The sequence below is a fragment of the Onthophagus taurus genome, chromosome 10 (genome assembly GCF_036711975.1).
Source record: "Onthophagus taurus isolate NC chromosome 10, IU_Otau_3.0, whole genome shotgun sequence".
In the NCBI taxonomy this organism is placed as follows: domain Eukaryota; kingdom Metazoa; phylum Arthropoda; class Insecta; order Coleoptera; family Scarabaeidae; genus Onthophagus; species Onthophagus taurus.
This window is the reverse complement of record NC_091975.1, coordinates 2,194,862-2,208,611: the sequence shown is the minus strand read 5'-3', so window position 1 is coordinate 2,208,611 and position 13,750 is coordinate 2,194,862. Positions and strand designations below refer to the sequence as shown.

The window sequence follows — 13,750 nt, the reverse complement described above, 5'->3', positions numbered from 1 at the left end:
ATCTATTTTATCGTGGTGAAATCCGATTTTGACAATCTCGTTTACATTTAAAGATAAAAATTTTTAATCGCAATAATTCATAATTATCACAAAGCTTTGAGCAAAAATCGTTAAAAATCGATTTTTATCTCAATTATTTTGTAATTAGGGAATTTTATAAAGAAAATATTCACCTTTTTGGTGGTTAAACTCGTTTTTTTAAATCACTTTTACTTTTTGAGTTATAATTAGTTTATGAGATATCAATTTCATAAAGTTCACATTTTATAAATACCAATATTTAAATAATCATATCTCGGAAAGTAATTAAGATATCGAGATGATTTAAAAATCATTTTATAGTAAATTTAATCTAGTTTAACACACTAAATATTATTTCTTCGTTTCTATAACTCCGATACGATTTTTTTAATTTTTTTAATTCAACCAAACGCAATTTTTATAAAAAATAATTTATTGATTACAAAAATTTCACATTATAAATTAAACGCCTTAATAAAAAAGAAATTATGGTTTCAAATTCTGTTTGATCCAACTCAAATAAGACGAAACTCGTGTATAAATTCCCGGCCAACCTTCAGTACCACAAGTAGCACCAAATGAAACAACCCCCTCAATAAAATATTGCCCATTATTTCTTAAATTAAGTAAAGGACCTCCACTATCTCCTTTACAAGAATCTTTATCCTTTTCACCTCCAGCACATAATTGGGAATCTCTCAATGTCACTCTTTGTGTTCTAAACGTGGCCGCACATCGATTTGGTTCAACAACTGGTACTAATAATTTTTGTTTGGTGGGGCTGTATCTTCCAGTTTCGGTTCTTCCCCATCCCACGACCGTTAGGAAATTTCCAACGGTTGCTCTTTCATTCGGCGATGGAAGACAAATCGGTCTGATATAATCTGAATAAGTTACACTTCTTTGTAATCGAACTAACCCAATATCGAACAGTCTATCTCTTGAGGTATCATCGTATTGAGGATGGGGGATGGTCCCTGAAACGCCCACATTTACGGGATCATCAGCACAAAGATTAAAACCTTGAGTTAAAACGCAATCTTTTGCAGTTTGCGTATTAAATTCTCCTAAACGCACTGAAATCCTAAAAAAAAATATTAATTCGAAACTTAATCAAATAATTAAACTTACAAATCTCCAATAAAAGTTCTTATGGCGCCAATTAAACAATGAGCGGCTGTTATAACATATCTATCGCTGATTAAGGTTCCTCCACAAGAATTACTTTCAAAACCAGATGCGTTTCTATATCTTAATAAAGCCATCCATGGGAATTCACGAAGACCTGCTGTTTCACCATTTAAAACTTTATCATTTATTTGTACCCCACATTGATCTTCTGGAGGTAATAAGTTTCCAGCTGCGGCACCACCATTATCACTAAAAGATGTTCTGGTAACATAATTAGCCTGTTTTCCACAACACACCAAAGGAGTGCTAGAAAACCCGCATTGTGATTGCTTTAAAAATTGAATAATTTGAGGATCTGTAGTTGATACTGCATCATATAAAACTGGACATGAATAAATTGAGATGCATCTTGCGTTTTCTTTGTTAGGGGTAATGCAGGCAGAACCAGATTCTAAAAAAAAAATAAAACCCAAAACATAACCAGAAAGAAAGAAAACGAAAACAAAAACAACAACCAAGCTCTGAAGGTCATCGATTTTAATGAACCGGTTTTCAAAGTTCAACAGTGACAAGATAACATTATCTTTTTTTTTAATTAATACTTACGAGCTGTTATATTCGTTATTCCAAGAACCAATAACAAGGCGAAAAACACGATGGTTGTCGAAACCTTCATTGCAAGGTTCTTCGCACGAACACTGTTAAACACAAACTGCTCCTAAAACAGATCGGGACGATTTCTTATATATGCTTTAACTTGGATATCTTTTGCGAGAAACCAGAATAGATGGCGTCATTTAAATTACAAATTGAAGAAAGAAAACGTTTCGTGCGTGCGTAGCTTCTGGTTTTTCGTATAACCGCAGGAGTTAATTGCACAAGATCGAAACAACTTCGGTAATAATGACGATGACAAATGGTTAATAATTGTTACCTTGTAATTTTCTTTATCTGTATATGATTTTCTTTTATAAAATCCCGTTGATTATTCATTTATGTATCGTATGTTTTGATGCAACTTCATTTCAGACGTTATACTAAGAACGTTTAAGACGTCATCAATGGTTGTGTAAGGATTTTAATATAATCAAAAATTAGTTTACATACAGATATTAATACGTCAGAATAAATTAAGATCTTTCTGCAGATATTTTTAGAATTTTATTAATATTTTAATTTTTTACTAAGATTTCTAAATTTGCGATTAACAAAAAAAATATTTTCTTGGAAATTAATTGGGTTGGAAAAACAAAACTTTTTGAGGTTATAAAGGAAGGATTCTTCTTTAATTTGGTGAAAATTGCAAGTTTCTAGCATTTTTGATTCTTGAAAAAACTTTCAGTGAACTTAACTAAACTGAAATTGAAATAATCAAAAATTTGTAATTTTATGGTTTATATAAAAATTAATTTCTCATTAAATAATTGGATTGGAAAAGCGAAACTTTTTGGGGTTATAAAGAAAGGATTCTTCTTTAATTTGGTGAAAATTGCAAGTTTCTAACATTTTTGATTCTTGAAAAAACTTTAAGTGAACTTAACTAAATTGAAATTGAAATAATCAAAAATTTGGAATTTTATGGTTTACATAAAAATTAATTTCTCATTAAATGATTGGATTGGAAAAGCGAAACTTTTTGGGGTTATAAAGAAAGGATTCTTCTTTAATTTGGTGAAAATTGCAAGTTTCTAACATTTTTGATTCTTGAGAAAACTTTAACTGAACTTAACCTTAACTGAAATTGAAATAATAAAAATTTGTAATATCATAGTTTACAAACAAATTAATTTCTTGTTAATTAATTGAGGTTATAAAGGAAGAATTCTTCTTTAATTTGGTGAAAATTACAAGTTTGTAACATTTTTGATTCTTGAGAAAACTTTAACTGAACTTAATCTAAACTGAAATTGAAATAATCAAAAATTTGTAATTTTATGGTTTATATAAAAATTAATTTCTCATTAAATTATTGGATTGGAAAAGCGAAACTTTTTGGGGTTATAAAGAAAGGATTCTTCTTTAATTTGGTGAATATTGCAAGTTTCTAGCATTTTTGATTCTTGAAAAAACTTTAAGTGAACTTAATCTAAACTGAAATTGAAATAATCAAAAATTTGTAATTTTATGGTTTATATAAAAATTAATTTCTCATTAAATAATTGGATTGGAAAAGCGAAACTTTTTGGGGTTATAAAGAAAGGATTCTTCTTTAATTTGGTGAAAATTGCAAGTTTCTAACATTTTTGATTCTTGAGAAAACTTTAAGTGAACTTAACCTAACCTAAAATTGAAATAATAAAAATTTGTAATATCATGGTTTACAAACAAATTAATTTCTTGTTAATTAATTGAATTGGAAAAGCGAAACTTTTTGAGGTTATAAAGGAAGGATTCTTCTTTAACTTGGTAAAAATTGCAAGTTTCTAGCTTTTTGATTCTTGAGAGAAGAAAATCGCAATTGATTCAATTTAAATTCTTTTTACTAGAACAACATTTTTGCATAATGATTATTGATTGTTAGCTATTAAAGTGATTATCGTTTCAAACGTTCCCATTAACTTTTTTTATTGCTTATGATTAAAAAGTAACAAACAAATGCGATTCAAAAAAATCTTTATTGTCATTATTTTGTCATTTTTTTAAGTAACACAAATTAATTTAAAAAATACAAATCCTCAAAGTTATAAAATCTTAAAAAAATAAATACTCTAACCATATCTATAAAGAAAATCGAAATTATTTAGGGAGTTATTTTGGAATTGATCCACTCCAAGTATTTATTAACTCTTGTGTAAATTCCTGGTATCCCTGGAGATCCACACATTCTCACACCATAAGAAACGATTCCTTCTAAATAAAATTGATTCGGGTTTTCTCGAATCCTTGCCATTAACGGCCCACCACTATCACCTTTACAAGAATCTTTCAAGTTTTCACCCCCCGCGCAAATGTGGTCATTATTAACCGTAACCCCACTTCGCCCAAACAAATCTTGGCATTTATTTGGATCCATAATTGGAAGTCCAAGTTTTTGTTTAATAGGCGAATAACTTGAATATTCAGTGTTACCCCATCCGGCGACGTAAACTAATTCCCCAGCAGAACTTTTTTCATCCGGTTTTGGGAGACAAATGGGTCTGATTGATATCGAGTAAGAAACTGGAGTTTTAAGTCTTAATAATGCAATATCGAAGAAAACACCTCCCGTGGATTTAGAGTATTTCTCGTGTGTTATGATATCTTCAACTTCGGCGTCTATTGGTTTTGAAATGCATTGTTTAAAAGGTGCGGTGCCAAAACAGTCTTCTGGCGAGTCTAAATTCCATTCTCCTAATCTTACACGGTGACTAAAAATGTTATTATTTTAATAATTAATTGAGGTGAAATTAGATTGACATACAGAGTAAGTTTTGGGTTTGTAACACAATGAGCTGCTGTTAATACATATTTATTGCTGATGAGGGCTCCTCCACATTTAAACGATAAATGTCCTAATTGATTTTTGTATTGGAGTGTTGCTAACCATGGGTATTCAACGATGCCTGCGTTTGTCCCACCAAAAACTTTATCTGTGTCTTCCTAAAAACTGTATTGTGATGATGATTTAAAAAAGATTATTTAATTTACCTGAATCCCACATGAATTTCTATCAGGAAGAGAAGATGAATCGTCTAAACTTTGATAAGTTGTATAACTCCCACAACATACCGCTAAAGGCGATATTCCCGGACAAACTGAAGCCTTTAAAAAAGCTCGACTTGTAGCATCGGCAGAGTCTAAAGCTTTCAAAAAAATGGAACAACTATGTATTGGTACACAACGTGCTACTTCTCCATTTGGAGTTGTACATCTTTGTTCTAGAAGAAAACAAATTTTATTAAATTAGGTTATCAGTTGAAAGTTGAAAGGTTTTTAGATCTAAAACTTACGTGCCCCAATTATGGAGATACAAAGAATGAAAAGAAATGAAACGAAAAGTGGCACCATGATCGTCGCTACGAAGGTCGAACGTCGACTGGGTCGACTGCTTATGAACGTGAGTCGTGATATTATTATGAGTCGCTTAAGAACCTGCTAGGGTCCTTTTATTTTGCTTGGTTGCTGCGTTGACGCAGCGGTGACGTTCGCCGACGAGTTTTAATAAGAAGAGGATTTTATTCTTTTTTCGAAAAGTTGAAAACCTGTTTTATTAGGTTCGATTAATATTTATGAAAGACTTTTTAAATCTTGGTTAAATTGGAATTCTCAAGGATTGATTTAAATTATGTTAAAACGTGTTTGAAACTTTGTTGCGTGACTGGTATTTTCTCTTTTTTTGTTAAAAATATTAATTAACGTATAGTTAGTAAGATTAGGAAGAGAAAAATATTTTGAGTTCAATATAAATTTATTTTTCTTAAAAATAATATGAAATTAAAAACGTCGTAATACAGCAAAAATACAAAAATACTTAATATAACATAATTCGAAAAAGTCTCTTTAATTCCCCAGTTTATTTTCAATTTAATTTTTATTCGGGTTTATTCCTTCTGATGGTGTCAACGATCCAATTATAATATTTAGGGATGTTGGTGTAAACTCCCGGCCATTCTTCTCTTCCACATCCTAACCCATAACTAACAATTCCTTCAGCGTACCATTTTTGATCCTGCACATTAAAAGCCATTAAAGGCCCCCCACTATCCCCAGCACAAGAATCTTGTCCACTAACACCGCCAGCACAAAGTTGATTCTCCAAAATACTTCTCCCAATCGTTCTATATCTTTTATCACAATAACCCCGATCAACTCGAGGAAGAGTTACTTTTAATTTAACAGGACTCCCAGTATCTAGTAATTAATACAATAATTATAACAAAAAAGAATTAATAAAATCTTACCTGACTCAGTTTTCCCCCATCCAGAAATCGTAAAATCAGGGACGTTTGATTCAAACTTCGGCAAACAAATTGCCTTGATAAAATCAGTAAACACTATTTTTTCTTTAAAAGGAATTAAAGCGATATCATTAGTATGTTCTTTAAGCTCATAATCTAAATGAACTATCGGTGTTAAAGATTCAATATATTTCGGAGTTGGGGAACATATCACTTCGAGTTCTGATTTAACGCAAGTTCCTTCGCGCGTTGAGTTATGAGAACCTAAAATAACTCCGACACTAAAATAATTAATTAAATCAATTAATTGTTAATTTTGTAACAAGAAAATAAGTCTTACATTCCACCAAGAGCTTGAACACCAAGTCCCTTCACACAATGAGCCGCTGTTAAAGCAAATTTTCGGTGAATGACAAACGCGGAACATCCCAAAGAGGTGTAATTATAAGAGTTTCTATGAATGATTCTGGCCATCCAAGGAAACTCCCCAATGCTAGCTTCTTGCCCACCAACAATCCTATTATTAATAACCACCCTCTGAGTGCCGCACATAGTTGGGAGGGGATCTCTTAAGTGAAGGGGTAATGGGGTTGTTATATCTTTAGCTGGGATGTATTCCTGGCTGTTTGATTGTACTGCGTTTGCATCTAAAATCAAAGAAAAAATGATCTAAAAATTATAAATGTCAATCAGTATCTTTATACCATATCCTTGAAATATATTTTCATGTCTACTTACTTTTTTTATATCAAGTATGTGGTAAAAGACACTTTTAATGCACAATTTTCAAAATTAATATCGAAACATTTTCATTTTTTTCGTTCAATTTTGGTTAGTTAGGTCAAAAAAAGTATAGCATAAATATCTCCCTAAATTTAACATAATTCCCTAAAAACCTTGTAGGGCAACGAGGTTTGCCAACTTTTCTAATTTTATAAGAGCTTCATGCATCTTTTTCTTCCACGAAGTAATTAGCAAGTCAATAGACTAAGCAGTACAAGTAGATTAAATTCATTCTTGGTAAAGATTTTTTTCCAAATATTTACGTTCATTCTATTTCACGGGTGAAAGCTTGACCCATGACCCACGACCAGCTTGACGATAAAGATCCACCTCCATTCTTGTCCCACTTGCATTAGGATTTGGTCTTCCGAGTCAACTAAGGTTGCTGCACAACGATCCATGTCAGCCTGGTACACAGTGTCACAAATGGTGACATCTGTGTTATACGCAGAGTATCTCACAAACGAATAAAGATTTTCAAGTTTTGTTTTTATCATAAGAAAGTAGACATTTTCCTCTATAAATCATAAATACTTCATTAAGATATCTTAAGAATTCGATTTTTCGTGATTTTTTAAAACAAGATTGTTAACTTTATGAAATCATAAAAATCAGGTTGAGCTCAATAATTATTATCTCAAAAACGAGTAGAGATTTTCAAATTCGGTTTTGATCATACGAAAGTAGGCACTTTCCTTTACAAATCATGAGTGTTTCATTAATATATCTTAAGAATTCGATTTTTCGTGATTTTTCAAAACAAGATTGTTCACTTTATGATATCATAAAAAATTGGTCAAATTTAATAATTATTATCTCAAAAACAAATAAAGATTTTCAAGTCAATAATAGATTGCACAATATCGATGAAGCTGGAATCACCCAAATAATTAATTATTCAATATATAAGAAATAAAAATTTATGTCAACAAGAATATTATCTTGAAACATTAATTGGATTTTCCCGAAACCACTTTTTCAACTTACACAATTTTCAACGAATCATATCCGGACTTTTCAAGCATATATTAAAATTATCTGTGGAATAGATTATTATTTTATCGGTATCTATAAAACATAAAAACATTTTTCGCCTAACTAACCAGAATAGACCATTAATAATTTTTTGAAATGAGGAAAATGATTGAAACCACAAAGTGAAAAAAAAATTGTATACCTTGGTTAACAAAATGGATATCATCTCCACAACAAACCCTAGGTTTCAATGGATCTTCATTTGATGGCCCACACTTGGATGCTTTTATGAAGGAAAATGAATCTTGTTTGCGCTCTTCGATGACTTTCATGAAAATTTTGCATTTTTGAATTTCAATGCATAATCCTGTTCGGCCGTTCGGAGTGGTACACGGTGTAACGAATCCTAATCGTTTAATAAATAATTACTAATCGTTTTTAATTAGTTTAAAACTTACTTTCGTGAACATCTTCATTAGTCACATTTTGAGTCAGTACGATTTCCAATTCACTTGCACACAAAAATAAAAACCAAACATATCCCAACTTCAACATTTTGTTATTGTAAGCTTATTTTCGTTCTGTTCAAAAATGTTATCTACAATGATGTCGTTGTATCCTTGTCATACTTTAATTTTAGGAACTATGGGTCGGTGAAATCGAAAATTTTTTATAACCTTGGGTGAAGATCGCTGGCACGTTCCAGTGCTGCCATCGTATTAAACAAACTGAAAACTAACCAAGGAGATACGTATATATTCTCTTTACAAATAAATGTTACGATCCGGTTAAACAACTTTGGTAAAACCGCTAATAATCGAATGGAAATGACGTTCTCTCTCGCCGAGTCCGTAAAACAAACTAGAAATTCAGAAAATATCGCGTATCTCTCGATATAGTTAGTTCTTTTTCATCGCCTCGAGCCATGAGAACAGAACCGCATTCAGTTGATCCTTGACCTTGCCTGACGTCAAAGTGCGTTTTAGATTAATTATTGAATATAAACATGGCGATTTTTCTGAATTATTTTAAACGAGTAGTGTGGAATTTTTTAATAAAAATGTTATACAATAATTTATAAAACAAAATATAACCTAAGTCCGACTCTGGTTTATCTGGGAAAATCCAAAATGTTAAAGTTAAGATCTCATTTTTTCTTTTATTACAATAGGATAGGATGTGGACTTTGATATAAAATTATTATTTATTAATAGAAGTGAAGAAATTTCTTTCGATTAAATCCTTTTGAGTATCCCACCCTTTTCCTCTTACACGTCATATCGGACTCATTAGAATTCCCGGAAGATTTTCCCCAAGCACCATCACACCACCAGGACCGTAACGAGGAAAATTCCTAATTTTACGTTCAATCTCACTAATTACTCCCCGACTTTAACTTCATTAGAGCGGACAATAAAAACGCGATCATTTTCGGGTGGGGCTGCGAAAGGCTTAGGGGTGGCGGCGTTTCCAACCCCTTTTCGGCCTCAAAATTAATCCTCCCGGACCGAATTATCGGGCGTTTAGAGAATCGCGCCTCGTTTTCGGCGGTTATTAACGCCGGTCGTTGTCGTCGTCGTCGTCTCCCTTCTGTCTTTTACGGCAATAACAAACGGCACGAGTCGAGAAGGTGACAAAGACCTCCGGAGGAGGATTTCCCGGAGCGCGGTCGTAAAAGTTTGACGACCGCCGTTTGCTCCGGGAAACGTCGCGATACTGTTCTTTATTGCTACAGAAAAACACACCCTTTATGGCATAGGTTGTAAAAAGTTTTTTTTTCTTTTCGTTGTGATGTCGATTACCTGAGTGGTTTTCTTCTTTTTTAAATGAAACTGAAACGATTAAGAAATAATGCTTATATAGGCAACTAATTTTACGAATCGTAAAGTAAAGTTACTTAATTTCATGGATTGTTGCTTTATCTTGAACGGGAATAAAAAAATTATGTATAAACAATTTAAATATTTCATAAAGAATAAGATTTTCGTAAAGATCAGAAAATTTTAACCTGATTTCATGTATCACACTCTACATCTACCACAAAATTCACTTTTAAAAGTATTTTTGACACTCTTAATTAGTGTTTTGTTTTCGGCCATCTTGAATTTTATAAAAAATATAAAAATAAAGATATCTCGGAAAATTTAATAACTAAATAGGTTGTGTTTGTATTCGTTTTAAAGAATTTTTCATAAAGGTTAATAATGTAACTTAAAAAACCTCCAAAATGTGTTAAAATTTTTAAATACTACATCAAAAATAAGATTTTCGTAAAGACCAGATAATTTTAACCTAACTTGATGTATCACACAATATATTTATCATAAAATTGACTTTTGAAAGTGTTTTTGACACAATTAATTAGTGTTTTGTTTTCGGCCATCTTGAATTTTATAAAAAATATAAAAATAAAGATATCTCGGAAAATTTAATAACTAAATAGGTTGTGTTTGTATTCGTTTTAAAGAATTTTTCATAAAGGTTAATAATGTAACTTAAAAAACCTCCAAAATGTGTTAAAATTTTTAAATACTACATCAAAAATAAGATTTTCGTAAAGACCAGATAATTTTAACCTAATTTGATGTATCACACAATATATTTATCATAAAATTGACTTTTAAAAGTATTTTTGACACAATTAATTAGTGTTTTGTTTTCGGCCATCTTGAATTTTATAAAAAATATAAAAATAAAGATATCTCGGAAAATTTAATAACTAAATAGGTTGTGTTAGTATTCGTTTTAAAGAATTTTTCATAAAGGTTAATAATGTAACTTAAAAAACCTCCAAAATGTGTTAAAATTTTTAAATAATACATCAAATATAAGATTTTCGTAAAGACCAGATAATTTTACCCTAATTTGATGTATCACACAATATATTTATCATAAAATTGACTTTTGAAAGTATTTTTGACACAATTAATTAGTGTTTTGTTTTCGGCCATATTGAATTTTATAAAAAATATAAAAATAAAGATATTTCGGAAAATTTAATAACAAAATAGGTTGTGTTTGTATTCGCTTTAAAGAATTTTTCATAAAGGTTAATAATGTAACTTAAAAAACCTCCAAAATGTGTTAAAATTTTTAAATACTACATCAAAAATAAGATTTTCGTAAAGACCAGATAATTTTAACCTAATTTGATGTATCACACAATATATTTATCATAAAATTGACTTTTAAAAGTATTTTTGACACAATTAATTAGTGTTTTGTTTTCGGCCATCTTGAATTTCATAAAAAATATAAAAATAAAGATATCTCGGAAAATTTAATAACTAAATAGGTTGTGTTTGTATTCGCTTTAAAGAATTTTTCATAAAGGTTAATAATGTAACTTAAAAAACCTCCAAAATGTGTTAAAATTTTTAAATACTACATCAAAAATAAGATTTTCGTAAAGACCAGATAATTTTAACCTAATTTGATGTATCACACAATATATTTATAATAAAATTGACTTTTGAAAGTATTTTTGACACAATTAATTAGTGTTTTGTTTTCGGCCATATTGAATTTTATAAAAAATATAAAAATAAAGATATTTCGGAAAATTTAATAACTAAATAGGTTGTGTTTGTATTCGTTTTAAAGAATTTTTCATAAAGGTTAATAATGTAACTTAAAAAACCTCCAAAATGTGTTAAAATTTTTAAATACTACATCAAAAATAAGATTTTCGTAAAGACCAGATAATTTTAACCTAATTTGATGTATCACACAATATATTTATCATAAAATTGACTTTTGAAAGTGTTTTGTTTTCGGCCATCTTGAATTTTATAAAAAATATAAAAATAAAGATATCTCGGAAAATTTAATAACTAAATAGGTTGTGTTAGTATTCGTTTTAAAGAATTTTTCATAAAGGTTAATAATGTAACTTAAAAAACCTCCAAAATGTGTTAAAATTTTTAAATAATACATCAAAAATAAGATTTTCGTAAAGACCAGATAATTTTACCCTAATTTGATGTATCACACAATATATTTATCATAAAATTGACTTTTGAAAGTATTTTTGACACAATTAATTAGTGTTTTGTTTTCGGCCATATTGAATTTTATAAAAAATATAAAAATAAAGATATTTCGGAAAATTTAATAACAAAATAGGTTGTGTTTGTATTCGCTTTAAAGAATTTTTCATAAAGGTTAATAATGTAACTTAAAAAACCTCCAAAATGTGTTAAAATTTTTAAATACTACATCAAAAATAAGATTTTCGTAAAGACCAGATAATTTTAACCTAATTTGATGTATCACACAATATATTTATCATAAAATTGACTTTTAAAAGTATTTTTGACACAATTAATTAGTGTTTTGTTTTCGGCCATCTTGAATTTCATAAAAAATATAAAAATAAAGATATCTCGGAAAATTTAATAACTAAATAGGTTGTGTTTGTATTCGCTTTAAAGAATTTTTCATAAAGGTTAATAATGTAACTTAAAAAACCTCCAAAATGTGTTAAAATTTTTAAATACTACATCAAAAATAAGATTTTCGTAAAGACCAGATAATTTTAACCTAATTTGATGTATCACACAATATATTTATAATAAAATTGACTTTTGAAAGTATTTTTGACACAATTAATTAGTGTTTTGTTTTCGGCCATATTGAATTTTATAAAAAATATAAAAATAAAGATATTTCGGAAAATTTAATAACTAAATAGGTTGTGTTTGTATTCGTTTTAAAGAATTTTTCATAAAGGTTAATAATGTAACTTAAAAAACCTCCAAAATGTGTTAAAATTTTTAAATACTACATCAAAAATAAGATTTTCGTAAAGACCAGATAATTTTAACCTAATTTGATGTATCACACAATATATTTATCATAAAATTGACTTTTGAAAGTGTTTTGTTTTCGGCCATCTTGAATTTTATAAAAAATATAAAAATAAAGATATCTCGGAAAATTTAATAACTAAATAGGTTGTGTTTGTATTCGTTTTAAAGAATTTTTCATAAAGGTTAATAATGTAACTTAAAAAACCTCCAAAATGTGTTAAAATTTTTAAATACTACATCAAAAATAAGATTTTCGTAAAGACCAGATAATTTTAACCTAATTTGATGTATCACACAATATATTTATCATAAAATTGACTTTTAAAAGTATTTTTGACACAATTAATTAGTGTTTTGTTTTCGGCCATCTTGAATTTCATAAAAAATATAAAAATAAAGATATCTCGGAAAATTTAATAACTAAATAGGTTGTGTTTGTATTCGCTTTAAAGAATTTTTCATAAAGGTTAATAATGTAACTTAAAAAACCTCCAAAATGTGTTAAAATTTTTAAATACTACATCAAAAATAAGATTTTCGTAAAGACCAGATAATTTTAACCTAATTTGATGTATCACACAATATATTTATAATAAAATTGACTTTTGAAAGTATTTTTGACACAATTAATTAGTGTTTTGTTTTCGGCCATATTGAATTTTATAAAAAATATAAAAATAAAGATATTTCGGAAAATTTAATAACTAAATAGGTTGTGTTTGTATTCGTTTTAAAGAATTTTTCATAAAGGTTAATAATGTAACTTAAAAAACCTCCAAAATGTGTTAAAATTTTTAAATACTACATCAAAAATAAGATTTTCGTAAAGACCAGATAATTTTAACCTAATCTGATGTATCACACAATATATTTATCATAAAATTGACTTTTGAAAGTGTTTTGTTTTCGGCCATCTTGAATTTTATAAAAAATATAAAAATAAAGATATCTCGGAAAATTTAATAACTAAATAGGTTGTGTTTGTATTCGTTTTAAAGAATTTTTCATAAAGGTTAATAATGTAACTTAAAAAACCTCCAAAATGTGTTAAAATTTTTAAATACTACATCAAAAATAAGATTTTCGTAAAGACCAGATAATTTTAACCTAATTTGATGTATCACACAATATATTTATCATAAAATTGACTTT

General features: G+C 28.7%; 3 protein-coding genes across 3 annotated transcripts; all 3 read right to left on the bottom strand.

Annotated features, from left to right (window-relative positions):
• Positions 1 to 436: 436 nt before the first annotated feature.
• On the bottom strand, positions 437 to 1,870 carry LOC111428375 (phenoloxidase-activating factor 1-like). Its single transcript, XM_023063868.2, has 3 exons — positions 1,759 to 1,870; positions 1,153 to 1,603; positions 437 to 1,105 (listed from the first exon to the last, which is right to left on the bottom strand). The coding sequence occupies exons 1-3, from the start codon at positions 1,826 to 1,828 to the stop codon at positions 508 to 510; spliced, it is 1,119 nt and encodes a 372-aa protein (XP_022919636.1). The 5' UTR covers positions 1,829 to 1,870; the 3' UTR covers positions 437 to 507.
• A 1,878-nt stretch (positions 1,871 to 3,748) lies between these two features.
• On the bottom strand, positions 3,749 to 5,208 carry LOC139431463 (phenoloxidase-activating factor 3-like). Its single transcript, XM_071199258.1, has 4 exons — positions 5,082 to 5,208; positions 4,780 to 5,009; positions 4,553 to 4,731; positions 3,749 to 4,499 (listed from the first exon to the last, which is right to left on the bottom strand). The coding sequence occupies exons 1-4, from the start codon at positions 5,137 to 5,139 to the stop codon at positions 3,893 to 3,895; spliced, it is 1,074 nt and encodes a 357-aa protein (XP_071055359.1). The 5' UTR covers positions 5,140 to 5,208; the 3' UTR covers positions 3,749 to 3,892.
• A 312-nt stretch (positions 5,209 to 5,520) lies between these two features.
• Positions 5,521 to 8,699, bottom strand: LOC111428204 (phenoloxidase-activating factor 1-like). The gene is made up of 5 exons (XM_023063646.2): positions 8,246 to 8,699; positions 7,990 to 8,193; positions 6,370 to 6,676; positions 6,033 to 6,310; positions 5,521 to 5,982 (listed from the first exon to the last, which is right to left on the bottom strand). Exons 1-5 carry the CDS (start codon positions 8,340 to 8,342, stop codon positions 5,663 to 5,665), a joined length of 1,206 nt encoding a protein of 401 aa, XP_022919414.2. The 5' UTR covers positions 8,343 to 8,699; the 3' UTR covers positions 5,521 to 5,662.
• Positions 8,700 to 13,750: the final 5,051 nt, after the last annotated feature.